The sequence below is a fragment of the Saccostrea echinata genome, unplaced genomic scaffold (genome assembly GCF_033153115.1).
Source record: "Saccostrea echinata isolate AGI-Se365-2 ecotype Australia unplaced genomic scaffold, CSIRO_AGI_Sech_v1 ptg000005l, whole genome shotgun sequence".
NCBI classification, from domain to species: domain Eukaryota; kingdom Metazoa; phylum Mollusca; class Bivalvia; order Ostreida; family Ostreidae; genus Saccostrea; species Saccostrea echinata.
In genome coordinates, this window is record NW_026889754.1 from 10,091,791 (window position 1) to 10,114,373 (window position 22,583).

The 22,583-nt window shown below is 34.7% G+C and overlaps 2 protein-coding genes across 2 annotated transcripts; one reads left to right on the top strand and one right to left on the bottom strand.

The window, feature by feature from the left end:
- The first annotated feature begins 705 nt into the window (after window positions 1–705).
- On the top strand, window positions 706–2,078 carry LOC133179633 (uncharacterized). The gene is made up of 3 exons (XM_061314339.1): window positions 706–1,320; window positions 1,721–1,930; window positions 2,034–2,078. Exons 1-3 carry the CDS (start codon window positions 706–708, stop codon window positions 2,076–2,078), a joined length of 870 nt encoding a protein of 289 aa, XP_061170323.1.
- Window positions 2,079–10,597: 8,519 nt separating this feature from the next.
- Window positions 10,598–13,858, bottom strand: LOC133179634 (uncharacterized). The gene has a single exon (XM_061314340.1). The coding sequence runs from the start codon at window positions 13,856–13,858 to the stop codon at window positions 10,598–10,600; it is 3,261 nt and encodes a 1,086-aa protein (XP_061170324.1).
- Window positions 13,859–22,583: the final 8,725 nt, after the last annotated feature.

Here is a 22,583-nt window from a genome sequence, read left to right on the forward strand (position 1 = left end):
GTGAAATGGGCAGAACCGATTCCAAGAATACAGGACACTTTAAACCAGCTGTCGGGAAGTCGATGGTTAATAGTTCTGGACCAAGGAAAAGCCTATCACCAAGGGAACATGTCAGAATCGAGCAAGCCAGTAACAACCTTTGTGACTCCTTCGGGATTATAAAATAACAGGTCCATGTGGAGCACCATTTGCTCAAAGGTTGAGCTTGGGCTGGGTGATCGTGGGAGAAGTTTGTATTGGCAAGTTCCATAGAGACAACATCAATGTATTGAAAACCAACTTACTTGTGAATGGTAGGAGAACAATTTTCAACCCATGTAACTCAAAACTCGTCTTGCGTGAGCAACCAGTTGAATCTCCCATTGGAGAAAATCTCTTTGTTAGAACCCAACAGGATGAAAAAATGGGAATGTCTTACGAAGATCGAAAGTTCACAGAGTTGATGCACTCAACATTCAGGAAGAATTCATCTGGTGTATGGATGGCCCCCCTACCATTCCAAAGTCAAAGGGCACGGCTTCCCAACAACAGGCTACAAGTATTGCAAAGAGCTCGACAACTAGAGTCGAATCTTAAAAGGAGTCCAGAGAAACTGAACCACTTTATTACCTTTATGGAAGAATATTATTGAGAGAAACATGTCCACAAGGCTTTGACTGGGATGAACAACTTCCTGAAACACATCATAAACGTTGGCAGAACTGGATGGACAACTTGAATCTGTTGGATGGATTCTGTATTCCTAGAATGTACGTACCAACTTCATACAGTCAGATGAAAGTACCGGAAGTGTTAATTTTTTCCGATGCTTCAGAGAAAGCCGTAGGTGCAGCTGCTTATCTCAAGACAACAGATGACCTCGGTCAACAGCAGTTGGGGTTCATTATGGGCAAATCCAAATTAGCACCTTCAGCTGGTAATAGTATATCTCGCTTAGAGCTTTGCGGAGCAGTCCTGGCGACAGAAATTGGGCAGTTCCTTGCAGAACAGCTTGAGATACTTCCAAATAAGATGAAATATTTTGTTTATAGCAATGTTGTTCTCGGTTATATAAAAAATGACACACGGAGATTTTATACCTATGTTAGCAATAGAGTAGCCAGGATTCCTCATGCTACTTCACCAGAACAATGGAATTATGTGACTACTCACTTGAATCCTGCAGACGTTGCTACAAGGGATGTGTCACAAGACATTTTGACAGCCATACAAATATGGTTGAAAGGACCTGAGTATATCTTAAATGGCATGGAAACATCAAAAGAAGAACCAGAAATGTTTCCCCTCATTGAACCAGATTCTGATAAAGAAATCCGTCCAGTACAGGTGCTACAATCCACTGTCTCAACACACTTACCACTAGATGAACGATTCTCGAAATTCTCAACATGGAAAGGGTTAGTTCATGCAATTGCCATCTTGAAACATAATGCACGCTGCCACAACAAAGAAAATGACTCATCTTGCGAAGGATGGCATTGGTGCCAGGAAGCAACATGTCCAGTTGCACTTAGGCAGAATAATTCGTGATAAAAACCGTGCAACAAAAGCACTATTACAAGGAGGTCAACAATCTAAGACTAGGGTTGTCGCTCAACAAGGAAAGTCACATCATATCACTGGCGCCTTACTTGGATGAAGAGGGTCTGCTGAGGGTTGGTGGCCGGTTAAATCGCCTTCGAGATAGTCAAATTTTTAGTATTTTGTTCTTTTCATATAGGTTTCTCCTATTAAGTATGTAAGAGACGGCAATCTTGCAGTAAAGTCAATACTCTTGAAGGACAACAGCACAGTTGCCAAAGTTTGTCTTTTTGACAAACTTGCAGAAAATGAGTATGCCGAAGGAAACAATTTGCAAATTACAGCAGTGTATCCAAAGAAGTACTTAGGTGTTGATCAGTTGACTGCAACTGCAGTATCAAAATGTCAGGTATATAACAAGTAAAAAAATATTAAAAATTTTATATAATACTTTTTGTTTAGAAGTATGTCTGTGTTTATGATTTTATTTTAAATTTTTTCCTTTTTTACAGTTTTTATCTGACCAAAATTTCCCCGAGATGATTGAAGAAGATTAACAGCAGTTTCAGAATGACCAAGACTTTTTTCATTCTGTTAGTGATTTGCAAGCATCAGTCGTAACTTTAACGGACATTCTTGAAATTGACATTTATGATGTCTGCGCTAAAGATGGTAAGTATGAGAATGTGCTGTTTAGTCTACTTAAGGTGAAGTTGTGTTTGTTTGATGTCATTATTTTAAACTAGAATTCCTCCTACTGTGCATTGTTTCCTTTTTTATAAGGATATCTTTTTTGCATTTGTAGGACTAGAATGCGTCATATTAAATGATACTTCTATTTATCGATAACGAAAAGTTTTAGAAAGGGGTCACTGAATTTGGTATATGCCTCATAGTCATACACGAGAGCTTGCCTAGAAAAAAGAATGATCTATGTCTTTAGGAAAACCTTTTGTTGCCGATTTGTTTTCTACTATTTCTTTCAAAATTCGAAAGCAAATTGATTTTAATAAGATCCTTAAGAATGGAAACCTTTACTCAGTTTCTTTTAATTACTCTAATAAATTTTCTTCACTTACATGAAATTCCTGATTATAATTTGTCATTGATATTCTATCCATTATCAATGCCCTGGTGACCTGCTGCTGGGACGTCATGGCACAGGCGTAGAACCCCCTTCCTCAACTCCTCAGGAACGACTAAAAGTCTGGTCTTCACAACCCCCCTCCCCACCTCCTTCCAAAGGACCTTGTCCTTATCTAATGTGAAGGCCGTCCTATGTAGCCAATAGTTTTTAATTGCGGGACCTGCAAGGAACATCACACCTTCCTCTAGTCCGAAATATCTGACTTTTTCCTGGCTTTTTTACTATTTTTATATTTTACGTGCCAGTTTCCTGGCACGTAAAATATCAAAATCGTAAAAAAAGCCAGGAAAACGTCAGATATTTCGGACTAACCTTCCTCTTGAACTACACCACCGTCTTACCAGTCAAGAAATTGACTGATTTCCAAGTCCCTTAACTAGCATAGGCTCATTTCCTCTGGTGTCAAACCTACGAATGACAAGGGGCTGCCAGAACCATCATGGGGTGCCCCCACTACTGCGACAAAGTTGGGGTGCTTAGTTAGACGAATCTTAGTCCGGAAGGGCCCATCTATTGACTCCTCACCACCAATGTCAACTTCCGGGGGAGTGTAAGTACCAATGCGACCTATGTTTTCACATATTAATTAGTCTTGACTTTTAATATACGTATTTAAAAATAACTTCCTTACTGCATAAAAAGGAAGACCTTGATATCCCAAGAACTTTCCTAAATGCAACAGCACAAGCAATCGTTGTCTTAATTAAGAAAATAAATGTCTAGGAATTGGAATCTTCTTAGTAATTTAAAAGAATTCAATTACGGTATTTCTTTGTTTCCTATATATTTTATCTTAATTCCTGTTAGCATATGTATATGTAGCAAATGCAGATAGCGAACAGGAACAGATGATGCAGAACTTTCATCTTTTATAGATCCTGTAAAAATTGATATATTGTTGTCCAAAACACAAAAGAGGTTTCAGGACTTTCCATAGAAACAACAAAATACAAAACTTCGGCACTTGCTTTAAAGATTGGATATTCTCTCAAGAAGTGTGCTGGAACCATGAAAGGAAATGTCCTTAAAATTGGTGATTATAATATGGTGGCAAAAAGCCAGCAAGTTCATTGAGCTACATGATCTAAAGTGGAATGAAGAAGTGACACCTCATGCCCACAGAATCTTACAGGAGATGAGAAGAAATAGGGTACATCTAATGCCATTAACAAATGATGTTATCCTCTTGAACAATTACTTCAACAAGAAGTCTGTGAGCCAATGCTCACTAATAATACCCCCGCTCTGATGTGAATACACAAGTTCATTTATTGACATACACAGTGATGATCAGGAAATTGACATCGGAATTTTGTATAAAAATGAATCCCCACATATAGCATGTCTAAACAAAGAGTGTGTTAAAATTTCAAGCATCTGCGATGAGTAGTTGCTGAGAAAACTGCCACCAAAATTTGATATGTTTGGTACGGACAGACGCACGGATAAACAGGAAGTTGACATCCGATTAGTACAAAAATGAATCCCACCATATGACATGCCTAAACATGGGTGTGTTAAAATTTCAAGGATTTGCGGTGAGTTGTTGCTGAGAAAACTGCGACCAAAATTTGTTACGGAAAGACACACAGACAGACAGACAAGGGTAAAACAGTATACCCCCTCTCCTTCGGAGGCAGGGGTATAAAAATGAATTTCAGATAGCATACGACAGACTTACAGAAGACAAAATGAACGAGATGCATGGTCCAGTCTCTGTGAGATCATATTGGCACAAATACTATTCAACCGCAGACGACAGGGAGGGGTTTCTAAAATGAAGGCTGTAGACTATCAGACTTTTGCTGAATTTATTACCGACTTTCAATATTGTTTCGCATTCTCTATTTAAATCGCTTACTCTGATTGGTCAATAGCAGAAGTTGACCGTTCACGGTAGCTCAGTCTGTAGAGCGCTTGCTCCGTGATCGGATGGTCGTGAATTCGAATCTCGGCCGACTTAAGTCGATAAAAATGGGTAGCAACTGTTCCTTCGCCATGCGCTCAGCACTTTGAAGTTAAAGTTGCGGGTCCTTCGGATGAGACCTTAAAAACCGAGGCCCCTTGACACGGCAGGCGTTGGCATGATAAAGCACTGCTCAATGGCCATGAGTGCCGAGTAAAGGTCAAAATTTGAAGCCCTTCACCGGTATATGGTGACGCCTCTGTATGAGTGAAAAATTCTCGAATGGGACGTAAAACAACATACAATAAATCAATTGTAATTTCACTAGATAGTAAATCCGGTTAAAGTCAGTCTATTCAGTAAGGGTTTATGTGGACCTGAGTGGATCAGAAAGCCTGGACTTTGGAAGATTTGCATGAGAAGTCATCTGAGTGGATCAGAAAGCCTGTACTTTGGAAGATTTGCATGAGAAGTCATCCGAATTCAGAAATTGAAGGAAACATCATAGAGTTAGAAATATTCAGTCTGAAAATGTATGCACTATTTATTCACATATTAAGATTAAAACAAATTGAATACACCCGTTGGAACGTAAACTGTTTTGTAAAACAGGGCACGAGCTCTGTTAGCTGCATAGGGGTCTGTATAGCCCCAGCTGTCAAGCAATGGAGGGGAGGAGTCACAGATATAGCGACAGACGCTGATTGGTTAGGCTGTATAGCCCTCCTGTCAAACAGACCAAAGAGGGGGAGGGGTCACAGATATAGCCCCAGACGATGATTGGTTGGGCAGATATAGCCCCAGACAATAATAAGTAAAGGGGAAGAGAGTCAGATATAGCCCTAAAAGATGATTGGTTGAGATATAGCCCCCTGGCAAATCAGAAAACGGTCAGATAAAGCCCTCAGGAATAAATAGGTAATAGAATAGTAGGAGGAGTAAATGCTACCGGTGTAATATAGCCCAGCAAATGAATGATTGTAAAAAAAGGAGGGAGTGGAGAATGTTATTCAGAATATGTATATAAACAGCTGTAGTAATATGTAACAAGAGGCCCATGGGCCACATCGCTCACCTGAGTCATCTTGGTTCCAGTTCTTCAAAATTTAAGAATTTTTTTTTTCACCTTTATACTGACATGAAATATTATGACCTTATATTATATCAATTGAATTAAATCCACACACTATGGAAATGCTTGAATTTCAATTTCACGGACCATATGTGTACTTATACCTAGAAGTATGAAGGCTTTGGACATGTATATACAATTATTTCTTTTATGACCTCAAAGCTTTTCCAAGATTATTCTTCATTAACAAGTACAATCAGTTATTTAGCTCCCTTCAGTCAATAAGAAAAATGCATAATTATGATTGTGTTAGAAAACTTTATTCATTTACAAGAAACTTATGTAAGTCTTGAGAGATAATCTGCACTTCACACTATGCAATTTTTTTAGAGAAAAAAATAAGAGATAAAATGTTAAACAAGCTGGTACAAATCAAATTTTGTTGACACATTTGAGACTAGTATATATAATTTGAAATATATTACTCATTTGTTGTTTAACAACTTTCTTGTATATACATGTGAAGTAATGTCTAAAACATGCATTTAGTAATCATTATAATTAAATCTGAAGTTAAAAATTTCAAATAACAATAAATAATAAATGAAAAGTTATAAACAGCATGGAAAAATTTAAGTACTCACATGAAAATCCAGACATAATATACATGGGTGTCTTATGTTGGTCATTTAAAAAATATAATCACTCAATAAATGTAACCTTTCCCAACGAAAAACGAAAAAGGGAAAGATTATGTGTAAGCGATTGAGAAAGAAAAGGTTTTACCATATACATATTAATATTTTGCCTTTAAATTGTTCAATACTAAATGACAATAATGATGTTTATTTTGTATGTATATAACTGCAGTACCAGAACCTCAGATTCTAAGAATGTTATTGAAAAATTAAAGGAGCTCTTTTTCTTTCTTCTGCATTTTTTCTTTGAATTCTAAATGTATTAATATCATGAGCTATCATATTTAAGTGCATTTTTTCTAACATTTTTTGTGAAAGAGGTAGGTTTACCTCCCTTTACGGGCTGGCCATTGACCCCCTCTTTCCATACTTACCTGTAAATTATACATTTTGTACACAATAAAGTTGAACTAATAGAAATCATCATTAGTTTCTCGATAATCACAAAATCTACATGTTCCATATGCTAGGTGAAATTCATCTGAATCAACAAATCTGAGGTTTCACAATCAAACATCTACTGTGTAATGTAATTATTTAACTTCTAAGCATTGTATGTTATTTATACACATGCTTTCAACAAGCATGTTTTAAAAAGAAGTTCAAAATACAAATAACATGAAATTAAAGTATATTTACTATTTTTGTGACCAATTTTATCATACTTTTCTAGCATTAGCAAGTTAGAAAATTGACTGGCACATATCCATGCAAGTAAATGTTCAAAATAATTGAGCAAATGTTACAATTCTGTCCATGATGAGATCCAAATCAGTGGTTTCCACATTCTATAAGGTGCCACTTAATCATTTCAGTGATTTATTATATCTGTTTGGTGTGTCAAAATCACATACAGTAGCCTAAAAAGAGTTAGAATCACAGATAATGGCATTGGTCTAGAGTCACAATCACGGTAGTCTATGAAAGAATATCCTTCCATTGCAGAATGATCACAAGGTATCACAATGAAAAGCTCCCAACTGAAAAACTCAGTTTCACTGTATAAAGTATAATCCATTGAATGTCATAAAGGGACAAATGGAGGATGATTTCTGAACCATCAATACTCTTTGTAAGACACTATCCCTCGAAGCGGTAATACATGTATTCAGAATGTAAAAGATATATCCTATAAAATTAACTACAAAATGAATATACAGAATTACATGTAACTATAATGTAAGTAAAGAAAAACTCAACAAATTTACAAACAATACATACAAAAGTATACATTGTTATATCATGTGTATATATGCATTTACATGAAAAGAGTTGTTCAGAATTTTACAAATCTTGAGAAATAAGCTGAGACTTCAACAGTAGACCTACAGGTAATTAGTGAAAATGTAATTATTGTATGAATACAGTATGACCTTATCATTTTAATTTAAATATGCATTAAGAATTCAGTGCAACTTGTAATAGAAAAAAATGAAATTATTTATGGTATTTTTTACAAAGGAAATCTTAATTAAGCAAGTAAATATAATTATATACATCAATACAATAAGAATGAAATATGCAAAGGACATTCAGGTTAAAAATTTAAATGTCATCTCAAAAACATATGTATAATATTACAAGTATAAAGTACAAATTCATATTTTCAAAGGTTATTTTATAATTAAAAAAATATAAAAATGCCAAAATAGGACTAATACCCCAACAATGCAACTTGGAAAGACATATACTTCTCTGCAATCTTGCAAAATTATACTCCACATTTCCATGGCCTGAATCTTGTTGAGATGACTGTAATAAGCTGAGGGTCACGATAATCTCTACCATTGTACTACCATACAACCTTATACAAACAATCATGGCATGAGATCATGAAAGACCCCTTTTTCATCAGCAACCTTTGCCAAAATATGTAATGGTTTTTAATCTTAAACCAAAATTTTGTCTGTCAGAATTATATAATTTGAACTCTCTGACCTTTGTCTTGTCTGAATATACCTTTATAGATGGTCAAGAAATTATCATAAAAATTACAAAAAAAAAAAAAAAAAAAAAAAAAAAAAGCTTTAGATATTGACAAAGCCACAGACAGATGGACATGTTGATTCCAATATACCCCTCAAACTTTGAGGGGTATAATAAAAGACTGGGACAAAGGGGATGAGGGAGGGGGCATTCTTACGCATCTCCCTCTGAAATTTTACTTTGGTGCCCCATTGTATTTAATGCATAGTCTTATCAAATGTGCAGTACACCATTTTATGATCTGACCAGTATGCTTCAATCACATCTGTTCCACATGGGGATATGTTTGTAAAAATCAAATCAAGTTTAGAACCAGAGTCATGAGTAGTCTTACTCACAATTTGTTTACAATTAAAGCCTTTTTCCATAAATGTTAAAAATTCTGTATGCCCAGAAAACAAATCAAAATTAAAATCTCCTAAGAATACCAAGTCTTTCTGGTCATCAATCAAGGGTTTTATATGCATTTCCACAAGTTGTTTAAAATCCCCAAAAGAGCAAGATGGATATTTGTAAATTACTACAACTTGGACATCTCTACTTTGGTTTAGTTGTATATTTACCATGATGAATTCCATAGAACCACTGTTTAGCTTTGAGACGCAGGTTGTTTTGTAATCATTTTTCACGTACATTGCTGTTCCATGATGTGGACGTCTATCCATATTATCTGTATGCTCATGGTTAAATACTGCTGTGTATCCCTCTAGTTGATAATTCCCTGCTATATCTGCACTAGTTAATCTTGTCTCTGCGAATCCAACTACATCTGATGCAACAATATTTGGTTCATTTTGAATTTGCGCAAAGTGTTTATGAAGTGATCTACAATTGTTGAAAGCAATTTTGAAAGAATGCAAATCAACCTGGTATAATGGGACATAACAAAGTTGTAGTGGTACATCTTTTTTCATTCTTTCCATTTCCTCTACCACTTGTTCATCCATAGCCAAAGCCTGCTCATTAAAGTTTAGGATGTGAAGATGATCTACTGAACGTACCCGGCTTAGTGCTACATAATGAATATGAGGATTTTTTCTTACTTTAGTCTGAGACAAATCAATTACAATTTCATCAACAGTGCAACCTTGGGCTTTATGAACTGTTTTCCCTGCAGCTGGTCGTAATGGAAATTGAATCCTTTGAAATGTATTGTAATTCAATACAAAAGACCGCTGAACTTCAAAAATTGGTGTCCAGTCCTCGGTAATTCCATCATGAAACAAATGTTTGTATTTCTTGCGGGTTGTTTTCCCAATAGCAGAGTCAAAAAAATTTACCCAAATGATGCTTGGCCTTGATATGCCTTCCATTCTCCTTTCAATTAATTCTACCTTACATGATGACCCATTTGTTAAACCATCAGATACATCAACATTGACTGAGATATCATATATCATCCCGACAGCAAGAGTCAATTTTTGCATCAAATTTGCAGTTTTGCTAACATCATCTGCTTTCAATAGAGACCTGAGGAGCTTTTCCTTAAGTTCCTTTGAATAATCCTTAAGAACAGTATCCACTGAATTCACTGTCACCTTTTCTCCTTCAAGTTTTTCAATCAACTGATTGTTGTATGCATCTACTTTAGAATTCTGTGTAAATAGATGAGGAGCATGGTGTGGATAATTGTCACTTGTTTCCGTTATCATGCATTTGTTTATTACATTCATATCTTCTGCTGTCATTGCATTGTAACGAAGGCGATTAAGAAGTTGAGCAAACTCAAGATCATCTTTCTGGCGCATTATTTCATCCAACTCAAAAATATAAAAATGCTCCTTCCAAAGATTGTTTGCAAGAGCTTGAGCAGCATGATTTAAATCCTGAAAGATCCAACGGTCCATCACAGGTTTAAGTTGAAAGAAATCACCAACAGCTATGATACTAATGCCACCAAATGGTTTCTTGATGCCTGTGAGAAGCTGTAGACGACTGTCAATGAGTGCTAATGACCTATTACCAACCATCGATATCTCATCAATAATGATCAATTTTAGGTTTTGGTACTTCGTACGAAAAGTGTTCAATTCATCACAATGCAAGCTTTGTTGACTTTGATTAATTTTTTGATGGAAAGCAGATGCTATAGTTGCCCCTCCAATGTTATATGCTGCCTTGCCAGTATATGCACACAGAAGTATTCTTATGTCGTCTGGATTTTCACCTTCTATGGAACATAGATATCTGTGCAGAGCTTGATAAAGTGCCCTAATCAAAACAGATTTGCCAACACCAGCACCTCCAGATAAAAATGAGTAAATAGGTTATGTCTTTGTTTTGACCCACTGCAAGACATGATTGAAAAATTCCCGCTGCTTTACATTTAGACTTTCTAAAAGTTTCAAGTATTCACTGTCTGGTAATCTTACAGAACTTTCTTCTGTTATTTGTCTTGTAGATGGAATGCCAATATCAGCTCCTATATCATACTGTCTCTGTTCAATAGGCCTCTCAGGATTAAACTGAATAAAGTTTTCAGATTCAAGAGATCCCTCATTCTCATCTTCTGCTTCTCTTTGTTGAGCATTTGGTGCCAATTCATCAAAAGCTTCTGAAAAATCCTCAATTGCCATTTGCAAACCTGCATCAAGCTGTTCAGCATTGAATTCATATTCCTTGACCTTGTGTGTAAGAAATGACTTCTTCAGATGAAATGACATCTCAAATGTGTTCGTTCCTGAAATAAGATCGATGGATTCATTTCTCCAAGGCATAAACAACATCAGTTTTTCTCTATAGTAATTTTCTGGATCAGTTTTGATACTAAACCGCACATATCTAATTACCCTGGGTACTTTTCGTCGTCTTATCTTTATGCCATTTCTCAGAGTAACAAGTGTATCAGTTTCACCGAAATCAAGATCTGATTCATCTTCATCATGTGATTTGTTGTCCTGATCATCATCATCATTCACTTCATTTTCAGTGAACTCTTGTTCATTATCTTTAGGGAAAACAACATCTAGTTGTGATACATAATCAGCTAAACACCAGTTCTCAAGTTGTTTTGGGCGTTTTGCATACCGTTTAATAACATTGCTGCATTCCACATCTGTTGAATTTGGTGTCAACTTTTCCAATTCAGCATCTGTTTTGATGAGAATTACTCGATCATCTGATGGACTTGTGTTGATAAAAACAACATCTCTTGATGCCTTCGTCATTGGCATTTGTAATACTAAATATGCTGCTTCTTGTGCTCCAACTTCTACACTGTTGAGAAAATGATTTCCAATATGACGTATCTGTCTTTTTATGTCAAGATTTCCTTCTCTAGCCTCCTTTGCAGCTCTGTTAAGTAAATCGCTCATCCCTCTTTGAGATTTACTTATATATGAAACAATATACATTGCACATGCATATGGGTCCAAAATATACTGAATATCAATGTTTTCTTTCCAAGCATCAAGAACAACACTGTTGTAGGAGTTCACTCTCATATCACATGGCCTTCTCTTTAGAAAAACCTTTGGACCTCTCAGTGAACTTCTAATGCATTTAATGTAATCTTCCTCAGATATCTTTAGTACTGTGCTCAGGAGTTCCTTGTAGGACAAATCACATCCATTTTTCATATCATTTAGCTGTTTTTGAATTTCTTCATACATTTCCCTGTATTTGTCAACATTACACTCTAGTGGCTCCAAAATCAAAGTCTCTTCAAGAGGAGGAAGGGGAAAGCCAAATCTGCATACAGCCTTACCTCTCTTTTTGCATGTTTGTGAGTGTTTGTGTACTTGTAAGCCTGTCAAATCATCCTCTTCATTCTTTTCACATTTGAGGTATTTATCTACATAATTTACTATCTCCTTTTCATTATTTTCATGATATTTTGGTGCATTTTCTATCCAAACTATCATATGAACATGTGGTGACCCTCTTTGCTGAAATTCAATTCTATAAAAGAAGTCTTTTACAAAGCCAATTGGATGGTGGTCACTCCTCAACACCAAGTTCATAAACATACGGAACCTATGATCAAAGTACCTAGTGCATGTGATAGGATCCTTTTGTACCAATTTTGATTTTTCAAACCATGACATGTTATCAATTTCTTCATCAGTGTATTCTTTTCCATCATTTAACACTCCAAGTGCTCTGATGAGATCATTCCATCTTGTATCAGCTGCAGACAGTGATATAAACCATGTTGGTAAACCTAGCTGTCTGATCATAGCAAATACATCTTTTTTTCTAGTCTCAAGATATGCAGGTGAATTTCGTAACTGTCTAAAGACAAAGAAACCTTCATTGTGTCTAATAAGATTACTCACATTTTCAAGATTTTTCATTTCATTTGCTGTCATGGATTTTCCTTTGGTTTTGCATTTCCTAAGAGCCAGGTTGCACTTGTCTGTAACTTGCTTCATTTGTATTTTTTTCAACTTGAAAAACAAATTTGGAACAGACTGGGCAGCACGTCTATCAACACTTCTCAATTCCCATTTAGCTATATCTGCATACGAAACATGAACTTGTCTTTCATCATCTTGTAATCTTCCCTTTCCACAAAATATTGTTGGAAATGATAAATATTCTGCAGTGGGATCTTGATATAAACTAATGGGCCGTTGTCCTCCTGGAGCAAAGGTGTATATCTGATTCATATCTCGAGAAGCGTCATCTAACAGAGTATCACAATTACCATCCCTACCAACTCCATCTACTTCACAGAATTCATCATCATCATAATCTGTCTCAATATTATCAATATTTTGATCTCTTCTTGTCTGTGTTTGAACTAATTCTTGAATGATTTCATTTGCTGAAGATGTGATTTCTTGAAACCAATTTTCATCAACATTAATGTTTGCATTCTTATAGAAGTCACTGTTGTTCAAAAGCCAATGTAATGCCATCAGTACTTTTGCTGGTCGTACATTTTCATGATAATCACATTTTTGGTAACAAAGCCTTTTCTTTAACTTAACAGGAACTGTGATATTTTCATCCATCTTTCTAGGCAAGCTATTTACCGTAGGTTGAATATCCACAGGAACATTCACAACATTTCCTTTCACAGAATATTGTCCACCCCTTGGTAACTCTCTAATTTGCATGAAAGGAATTCTAAGTGATATTAGTCTTTCTTCTAATGGAAACAAATTCAATTCTCTTGGCTTAGGTGGCCATATCATACCATTTAGAACAGACAGCTTGGGTACTTTTCCTTCTCTAATTGATGAATAGCAAGTATTGCAAATCCACTCTGCATTTCCAACAGAAATAATACCAGTAAGATATTTGATTTTACTTAAGTCATCCAAATTTGTGTTTTGCACTTTTAAAACACTTTCTTTGAACCATGTTTGATGACAACATGAGCGTACAAAAACTGGACCATGTTTTATCTTTTCATGAAAATTGATGATGCAATCCTGTATGTGTATTCCAAACTGTCTTTGCCTATTTCTTTCACTTTCTTTGTTACAGTATTCTTCATCTATTCTTTTATCTTGTTTCCTTTGTTTATTGTTCAGCATTTCATTTTGTCTGTAAGAAAAGTCATTTCTTCGAGCTTGCATTTTTAATCGTTGTTTTTCGAGAACGAGAGGGTTTTCTCTATATTTTCTTTTTGAAATTCTATTTCCATCATTTTCTTTTTGTTTTACTTCATTATTTAATCTTTTCAACTTCCTTGCAGACTTATCCTTTATTCTTTCTTTCTCTTTCACTTTTACATTTTGCCTTTTTATTTTTCTTGCAGTTGTTTCTCTTTCATTTTCTTTCTCTTTTACTTCATTATTTTGTCTTTTCAACTTCCTTGCAGCTTTATCCATTTCTTTTTCTTTTCTTCTCACACCTACATTTTGCCTTTTTATTTTTCTTGCAGTTGTTTCTCTTTCATTTTTTTTCTCTTTTACTTCATTAGTTTGTCTTTTCAACTTTCTTGCAGCTTTATCCATTTCTTTTTCTTTTCTTCTCACATCTACATTTTGCCTTTTCATTGTTCTTGCAGTTGTTTCCCTCTTGTTTTCTTTGTCTTTTACTTCAACATTCTGTCTTTTCACTTTTCTTGCAGTTTCCCTTTGATTTTTTTTTTATTTCTTACATCATCATCTTGTCTTTTCATATGTTTGGCCTTGGCATCTTTGTTTCTTTCAACATGTTTGAATTCTTCATTCTGTCTCTTTTTCTTCATGTATTCTCTCATATATGTTTTCCTGGATTCAATTTGAGAGTTTGGTTTTATTGTTGATGGTAGGTTTTCATCCATTCTGTAAAACTTTTTCTGCAACTGATCATTTTCTGGGAAGCTATGATATAAAGTTGTGATTGAGATGGGTAAAATTTCAAACTGCACTTCAAGATCAATATGCATGCTGTTATACATGTTGTACATATAAGACACTAGGTCATCAATACTCCTGTTGAGCACTATTATAGATTTACCTTCACATGAAGACATGCCATCACTATCATGTGAATGCGAGTCAAAAAAGTAGTACTCATTGTTTGACACTTTATATACAGCAGAACAAATGGCTCCTATCATTATCAATAAATATCTTGACATTTGAAATGCCTCTTCTAAAGCCAAATGCAATGTTTTAATTTGCCTATTTTGTTCATCAGAGACAACCAATCCCCAAATTGTTTCAAATTTTTTAATAACATGATGATTCTCTCCAAGTGATATGTTTGTTGGCAATTCATCAAAATTTAAAAGTTTGTTGAGAAACTTTCCTCTTAGTTTCAAACTTCTTACAGTGTTCACATAAATTTGGTCTCCTGATATTAAAGTTCTGTCTATGAATTCTGAAGTAAATGAAAATCCTTCATAACATTTAATCAGCATGGTAAGAGCATTGCAAGTACACTGACTTCCTCTTGAAAATGTTGAAAATCTTATGTCCCCCTGATAGAATGACCCGAATACTTTTTCCCTAGTACATACCTTGTCACCTTCGTAATTATTCTGTATCGTTTTTTCTCCAACTAAATTGCTATCAGTATTCAGTGAAGATTCGGTGATAGTTTTGTTTGCTAGACTTTTTTCAACAATACTATTTTGCAAATTCATTTGAGCAGATTCATTGAGCAAATCTTTTTCACAAAGTTCATTGAGCAAATCTTTTTCACAAAGTTCATTCTGCAAATTTGTTTGACAAGTTTTTTTGGTTTTCCTGTTTTTTTGTAACCTGAGGGCAGGCTCCTCAGGGTCAACATTGGTTTTACTGTTTTTCACGAGGCCAGTCTCCTCAGTCATTCTAATGTCAGACATTGTTTTACTGTTTTTAAAGAGGCCAGTCTCCTCAGTGAAGTCCAGGTCAGACACTGTTTTACTGTTTTTCATGAGGCCAGTCTCCTCAGTCTTGTCAGTCTGTAACTCTTTCTTGGAAGTGCTCTTCTTCCAGTACTTCTTACGAGGCATCTACAAAACAACATTTTTATAATAACCCTTAAAATGGTCACAATAAATTATTAGATAATGTTTGATTTTAGATACAGCAATCACTATGTTTTCCAAAAATAAAAAATTCCAGGGGGGGGGGGGTATCAACTATTGATGGATAAACTTCATACTAAATTTGATCTCTATTAGACTTCTATATTATCATTAAAGATAATTTACTTCTTAGAGGGTACAAGTGAACAAAATTTGATGTCTGTAAAGCAAATGGTTCTCAAAATACTAAGCTGACAATTCCTCCTAAATTGTTTGACCTTTAACCATAAAATTATCAGAGGTCAAGTGATAAATAGTACCAAGTTTGATGCCTATCAAAGGTTTCACAAGATAAAGCCATCTTTAAAAGAAAGTTTGTTTGCCCTCTTCCAACTCAGAGTAAAAAAAAAGGGGGTCAGAAGGTAGCTGGGAAAATTTTTCTTCCAGAAATTTTTAACATGCTTGTTGATGAGATGAGAAAATTCAAGGGGGGGGGGTTTAAAAAATATAAATTCTTGCAGGTTAAAAAAGTTTTGAGTCTGGTCAATTTTAACCAGTTGGTCAGGAGAGTGCAAACAAATAATTATTTAAAGATGGCCTAATGAGGCCAATATTTACCAATGTCTAGCTGACCCTTGATCTTGTCGACTTGAAAATCAATAGGAGATATCTAACAGTTACCGAGTTTGATATCTGTTAAGCAAAATGTTCTCAAAATATGGAGCAGAAAATATCTTCTTATGTCTTGTGTGATGACCCTTGACCTCAATTCTACAGAGGTACCAGAGTACCGAGTTTGATGTCTCGGATTTTGGAGATATTGAGTGGTCAATATCTTCTCATCTCTAGAGTACTTGGACCCTTGACCTTGGGATATCAAAATCGATAAGGGATATCTACTCTTCAGGGGATACCAGTGTAACAAATTTGATGTGCCAAGCAAATGGTTCTCAAGATATTGAGCGGACAACCCTTGGTCTACCAACCACCTGTCATACCAACTGAGGGGGTCTTAGATCACGTTATAGTTACTTCAAATAGAAATTTAATAACTTTGAAAAACATTTACATGTTAGTTATGTGCATTACAATTGTCCAAATATGTCACTAGGGTCACCAAGATTTTATTAGCAATGCAGAGAGAGAGAGAGAGAGAGAGAGAACTCAACCTCCCTAATTACTTTATACATCAAAATATAGATTAGTGCGTTTTTTTTTTAAATGAAAACTTTTTTCTAGATAGGGATCTTCCACCTGTCATAGATAGTCTCTATATAAATTGTATATATCTCAAGCAAAGAGCCATATTTTTTTCCGAGTATGCAGTTTAATTAACATTTGACCCTTTTTGACCTAAAAATTAATAGGGTTCACCCACCTTCCTTGTATGGTTCATCAAATCTCCGATAAACTTAAGTAGTTGTGTTCTCTGACTCTTAATATTTTTTTAAATATTAAACACAATTCAAATACTGGGAAGATTAAAAATACATGTAAACCAACATTAGTTAAACCCTTCACATTTTTCAGTGGGTCACTTTTCATGGGAGTAAATACCAAGTGAAGTGTCCTTAAAATTTTCAGAGTGCCTGTCTATATGATTTTTGTGCAAATAAAAAAACATGATAACAAAATAATAGGAAGTTTCTTAGTAATATACTCATATGAAGTTTTTACCCAAGTTTACCAGGCTTTTCATGGTATAGATAGTTTTCAGTAGGCCTAAATTAGCAAGAGTTATTTCCCGTTGGTTGCCATATTGGAGGTCAACATGCTCATATTCCTTCATTATTCAACCAACTTTAACTTTTAATATTGGCCATTTTGGGGTAGGAAGCATTCCTTTCCTGAAAAATATAAATTTGTTAAAGCCTCCTTTATTTCATAGTTTTTATTCTACAAAGATTTTCCCCCAAATATTTCTGCTACACCATCTTAAATCTGGTAAGACAAAGAGGAAAAATTACCAGGTTGACCACCAAGATGGCGGCCAAGGGGAATAACTCGGAGAGAAAATATGTCATATGAAAACTATCTATTGCTGGACTAAGAAATTTCAAAGTGCTGGTTCATTAATTACTAAAAATGATTGAAGTGTAGCTCTAAATAACATTAACAGTAAGTATATACATAATACATGTTCATGTAACCAGAAAAAAGATGCTAGCATTTAAATCATTTGATGAAAGCATCTTTACAAAATTGTCACCACCCTTTATTGAATACAAGGGAAAATAACCCTACAAATTAAATCTAAAATTTGAACTCTTGTATTCTGTGTAATGAACATACCTGAGAAAAATAACCCTTAAATTTAAATTTTAAAAAATTAATTTATTGCTAAAGCTATAGATAGTTTTCAGCAGACCCAAATTAGCAAGAGTTATTTCTCATCGGCCGCCATATTGGAGGTCGACATGCTCATATTCCTTCATTATTCATCCTTTAACTTTTTATACTGGCCATTGTGGGGTAAGAAGGATTCTTTTTCTGAAAAATATATATTTGTAAAAGTCTCCTTTATTTCATGATTTTTATTCTATAAAGATTTTTCCCAAAATATTTCTGCTAGACCCTCTTAAATTTGGTAAGACAGAGGAAAAATTACCAGGTTGACTATCAAGATAGCAGCCAAGGGAAATAACTCATAGAGAAAATATGTCACATGAAAACTAGTATAAACTATCCATTGGAAATTTATTTAGAGTGTACTGTGCATCAGATTTAAAACCACAGAAAAAAATATTGATGGACATTTCTTTCCTCTGGAAATAAGAGCAATTAACACAAAACATAAATAAATAAAATAAATACTATATTGTAGTGTGAAACCAATTATTAATATATTTAATTTGTCATAGTATGAGCTTGAGGAGACCAACAAATTATGTAATTTTACAGTAAAATCTGGCAAAGGGGACATCCATTTGATTCTTAAAAAGAGGGGGGCTGGCATTTTTTTTTTTTTTTTTTTTTGAATTCAGATTACTTTCATGCCAGTAAAGAAATCATTTATTTTCAAGATGATGAAAATCTGCAGAAATCCAAGACTCTATTTTATTGGAAGGTTGTTCATGAGAACTATTACTGTAAAATCACATATTTTCATATGGGTCTCCTCATACACTGAAAATCTCGATTTAAATGCATTTGTTTACACTTAGAATTCATTTTCTACGTCTTGCACATGTGCATGTTCATTTGTTTTAAATTGCAAATGATTTAATAATTTAATTCTGTTTGTATTCTAGCCTCTGATTGATTAATATCCCAAAGGAATACAAACTATATCTGTATAACTTGGTTTGGTATGGGGACCCCCCCCCCCCCCCGACAACCAGGTGAATCATCTGTACCCATGCAATACTCTCATTTCCAGTCCTCGGGATTGATGGGAAATTCCACATTTAATAAATGTACCATTAACTTCAACCAGTAACTTGATCTTACCAAATGTAAACAAACAACATGGCTGCTAGGCCAATGTATCAGTTTCTAGATCCCTCACTTCCCATCACTTCCGTTACTATGGTTGTATTATTGAGCGGCATATTTGAACTAGTAAAAAGCAACGAAACCACAGTTGTTTAATGATTTTAAATTATAAGGAAAGACTCTAATTCTTGGCCAAATTATTTGAGTGTAACTTGGTTTGGGTCAGTTTATGCTGTTTTATAATCAATTTCGCAGATCATAAAGCGTAAACTAACCCAAACCAGGTATGGGGAATGAAAATCACGTGGCTATGAGCGTCAATTCGTTATAAGCGTGTTTTACTGTAATACTCGAATAATTTGGCCAAGAATTAGAGTCATTCCTAAAATACTGTTAAAAATAATCATATAGATGATGCAATGACATTACACAGGGTAGAATTATCAATTTTCATCTTTTTACTGTATAATAACTATTTACCCATTTATTAAAACATTTTTAAATGAGTCAAACAGTTTTTCAAGAATAATTATATGAAAAATAAATTATTATACTGACAAATATTCCTTATTGGTAAAACAACTGTATGTACAGAACATTGGATGCCTGATTTATGCAAACTTAAACTTTCTATAAGCATGCATGTGATGGTATTTGAACATTACCTAAAATGCAACTATAAAAAAATATCACACAACACTTTCAAGATTATTCATCACCTTTATTACTTTGACAGATTTGCAAGCATGACATGCCAAAACGACCATAAACTTATCATAAGCATACACACATCTCCTTCTTTAATGTGATGTGCTTGCTGTACCACCACAACACAAAATTTTGATTGCTGCATTGCAAAACTGACAAAATCCTACATGCCTCATCTCCCCCTTTACTTAGGTAGAATCAAACAAGAGGAATATATTATGTTTCATGCAAGACAAGTCCATGCCATTCACTTGAATTTACAAATTACTTAGCTGTAACTCCACAGATGTAGGTACAGTACATTTAGCTACGTAGCTAAAATTACCTACCAGTACCGTAACTTTATTTACCTACCTCAGGTAGCTTTATATAGCTATTTTAAGGCAACTTTTCACAATTTTGCTTTTTATTTTAAAAAGACAAAAAATCGCAAGTAAATGTCTACTAATATTTATTCAATGTATTATGTAAGAATTTTTTTGTCAGCGAGGTGCGTTTACTAAAGTTAAACACATCACACAGTATTTGTCATGCAGTTTTTATTTAATAAACGGATATGGGGCATTTTTTAAAAATATGATGAAAATTCCCATATATAGAAAAGTTTTTTATTACTGAAAAGAGGAATAATCCCGTTTTGTAGTAATACTTCCTCGAAAAACGAACTGTGCCCAACCTGTTAAATTTTGCAGCTCTTCCACATATTCATTTTAAAAAATATGGAGCTCGGCATATCTCTACTTCCATATCGTAAATACCTGATAATGAATAAATACAAGAACAGACAGTGCATTTTTCTTTCATCAATGAACGTTACCTTGAAAAATATAGCACAATTTCAACTGTATGAAACCAAAATTACACGGACGATGGGTCAATGCTCTTTCGCTTTTTCAATATGGCCGAAACAAAGAACCTCGTTTTCATATTCAAAATATCGAACCCGATCCAAAAATTAATATTCCTCATATTGCAATTTGCGACTTAATACCGTTTTTTTTTAATCAAACACATTTATTATCAATTATTAAAATTATCAATCAATGTCATGTTGATATATTTCTTTCAACTCTTTTGTGGCCTAAAGTTAAAATTATTCTTATGTAAAACTTTGATTCATTTAATTATTATTCATTATTCACTGTTATTGTTGCAACAAACTTAAATCTACACTAGCTGAGGATGCTTCCATATCAGTATAACTCATAATGACACTACTGTTCATCAGAAGAAGATTTTTAAAATTTTTAAATATACCTGTTTAAAACTTCGAAGCACATTGTGGCCCCACCCTGCCCTAAGGGGTCAAGATTTGAACAAATTTGAATCTACACCATCTGAGGATGATTGCATATAAGTATGATTGATCACAGCTGATGTTCTTTAGGAGAAGATTTTTCAACATTTTTTCCTATATACTCCTTTGTAAAATTTTGTTCCCCCATTGCGGCCCCACCCTATCACCTAGGGTCATCATTTCCTGTTCTTGAGAAGATGATTTTTAAAGATTTTTCCTATATATTTTTATGTAAAACTTTGATCCTCCATTGCGACCCTGCCCTAGCCCCAGGGGTCATGATTTGAACAAACTTGAATCTACACTACCTGAGGATGCTTCCGTATAAATATGACTCATCATGGCTTTGCTTTTGAGAAGAAGATTTTTAAAGATTTTTCCTATATATTTCTATGTAAAACTTTGATCCTCCATTGTGGCCCCGCCCTACCCCCATGGGCCATGATTTGAACAAATTTGAATCTACACTACCTGAGGATGCTTCCATATAAATATGATTCATCATGGCTTTGCTGTTCTTAAGAAGAAGATTTTTAAAGATTTTTCCTATATATTTCTATGTAAAACTTTGATCCTCCATTGTGGCCCCGCCCTACCCCCATGGGCCATGATTTGAACAAACTTGAATCTACACTACCTGAGGATGCTTCCATATAAATATGACTCATCATGGCTTTGCTGTTCTTGAGATGAAGATTTTTAAAGATTTTCCCTATATATTTCTATGTAAAACTTTGATCCTTCATTGTGGCCCCGCCCTACCCCTGGGGGTCATGATTTGAACAAACTTGAATCTACACTACCTGAGGATGCTTCCATATAAATATGACTCATCATGGCTTTATTGTTCTTGAGAAGAAGATTTTTAAAGATTTTTCCTATATATTTCTATGTAAAACTTTGATCCTCCATTGTGGCCCCGCCCTACCCCCGGGGGACATGATTTGAACAAACTTGAATCTACACTAACTGAGGATGCTTCCATATAAATATGACTCATCATGGCTTTGCTGCTCTTGAGAAGAAGATTTTTAAAGATTTTCCATATATATTTCTATGTAAAACTTTGATCCTCCATTGTGGCCCCGCTCTACCCCTGGGGGTCATGATTTGAACAAACTTGAATCTACACTAACTGAGGATGCTTCCATATAAATATGACTCATCATGGCTTTGTTGTTCTTGAGAAGAAGATTTTTAAAGATTTTTCCTATATATTTCTATGTAAAACTTTGATCCTCCATTGTGGCCCCGCCCTACCCCCGGGGGACATGATTTGAACAAACTTGAATCTACACTACCTGAGGATGCTTCCATATAAATATGACTCATCATGGCTTTGCTGTTCTTGAGAAGAAGATTTTTAAAGATTTTCCATATATATTTCTATGTAAAACTTTGATCGTCCATTGTGGCCCCG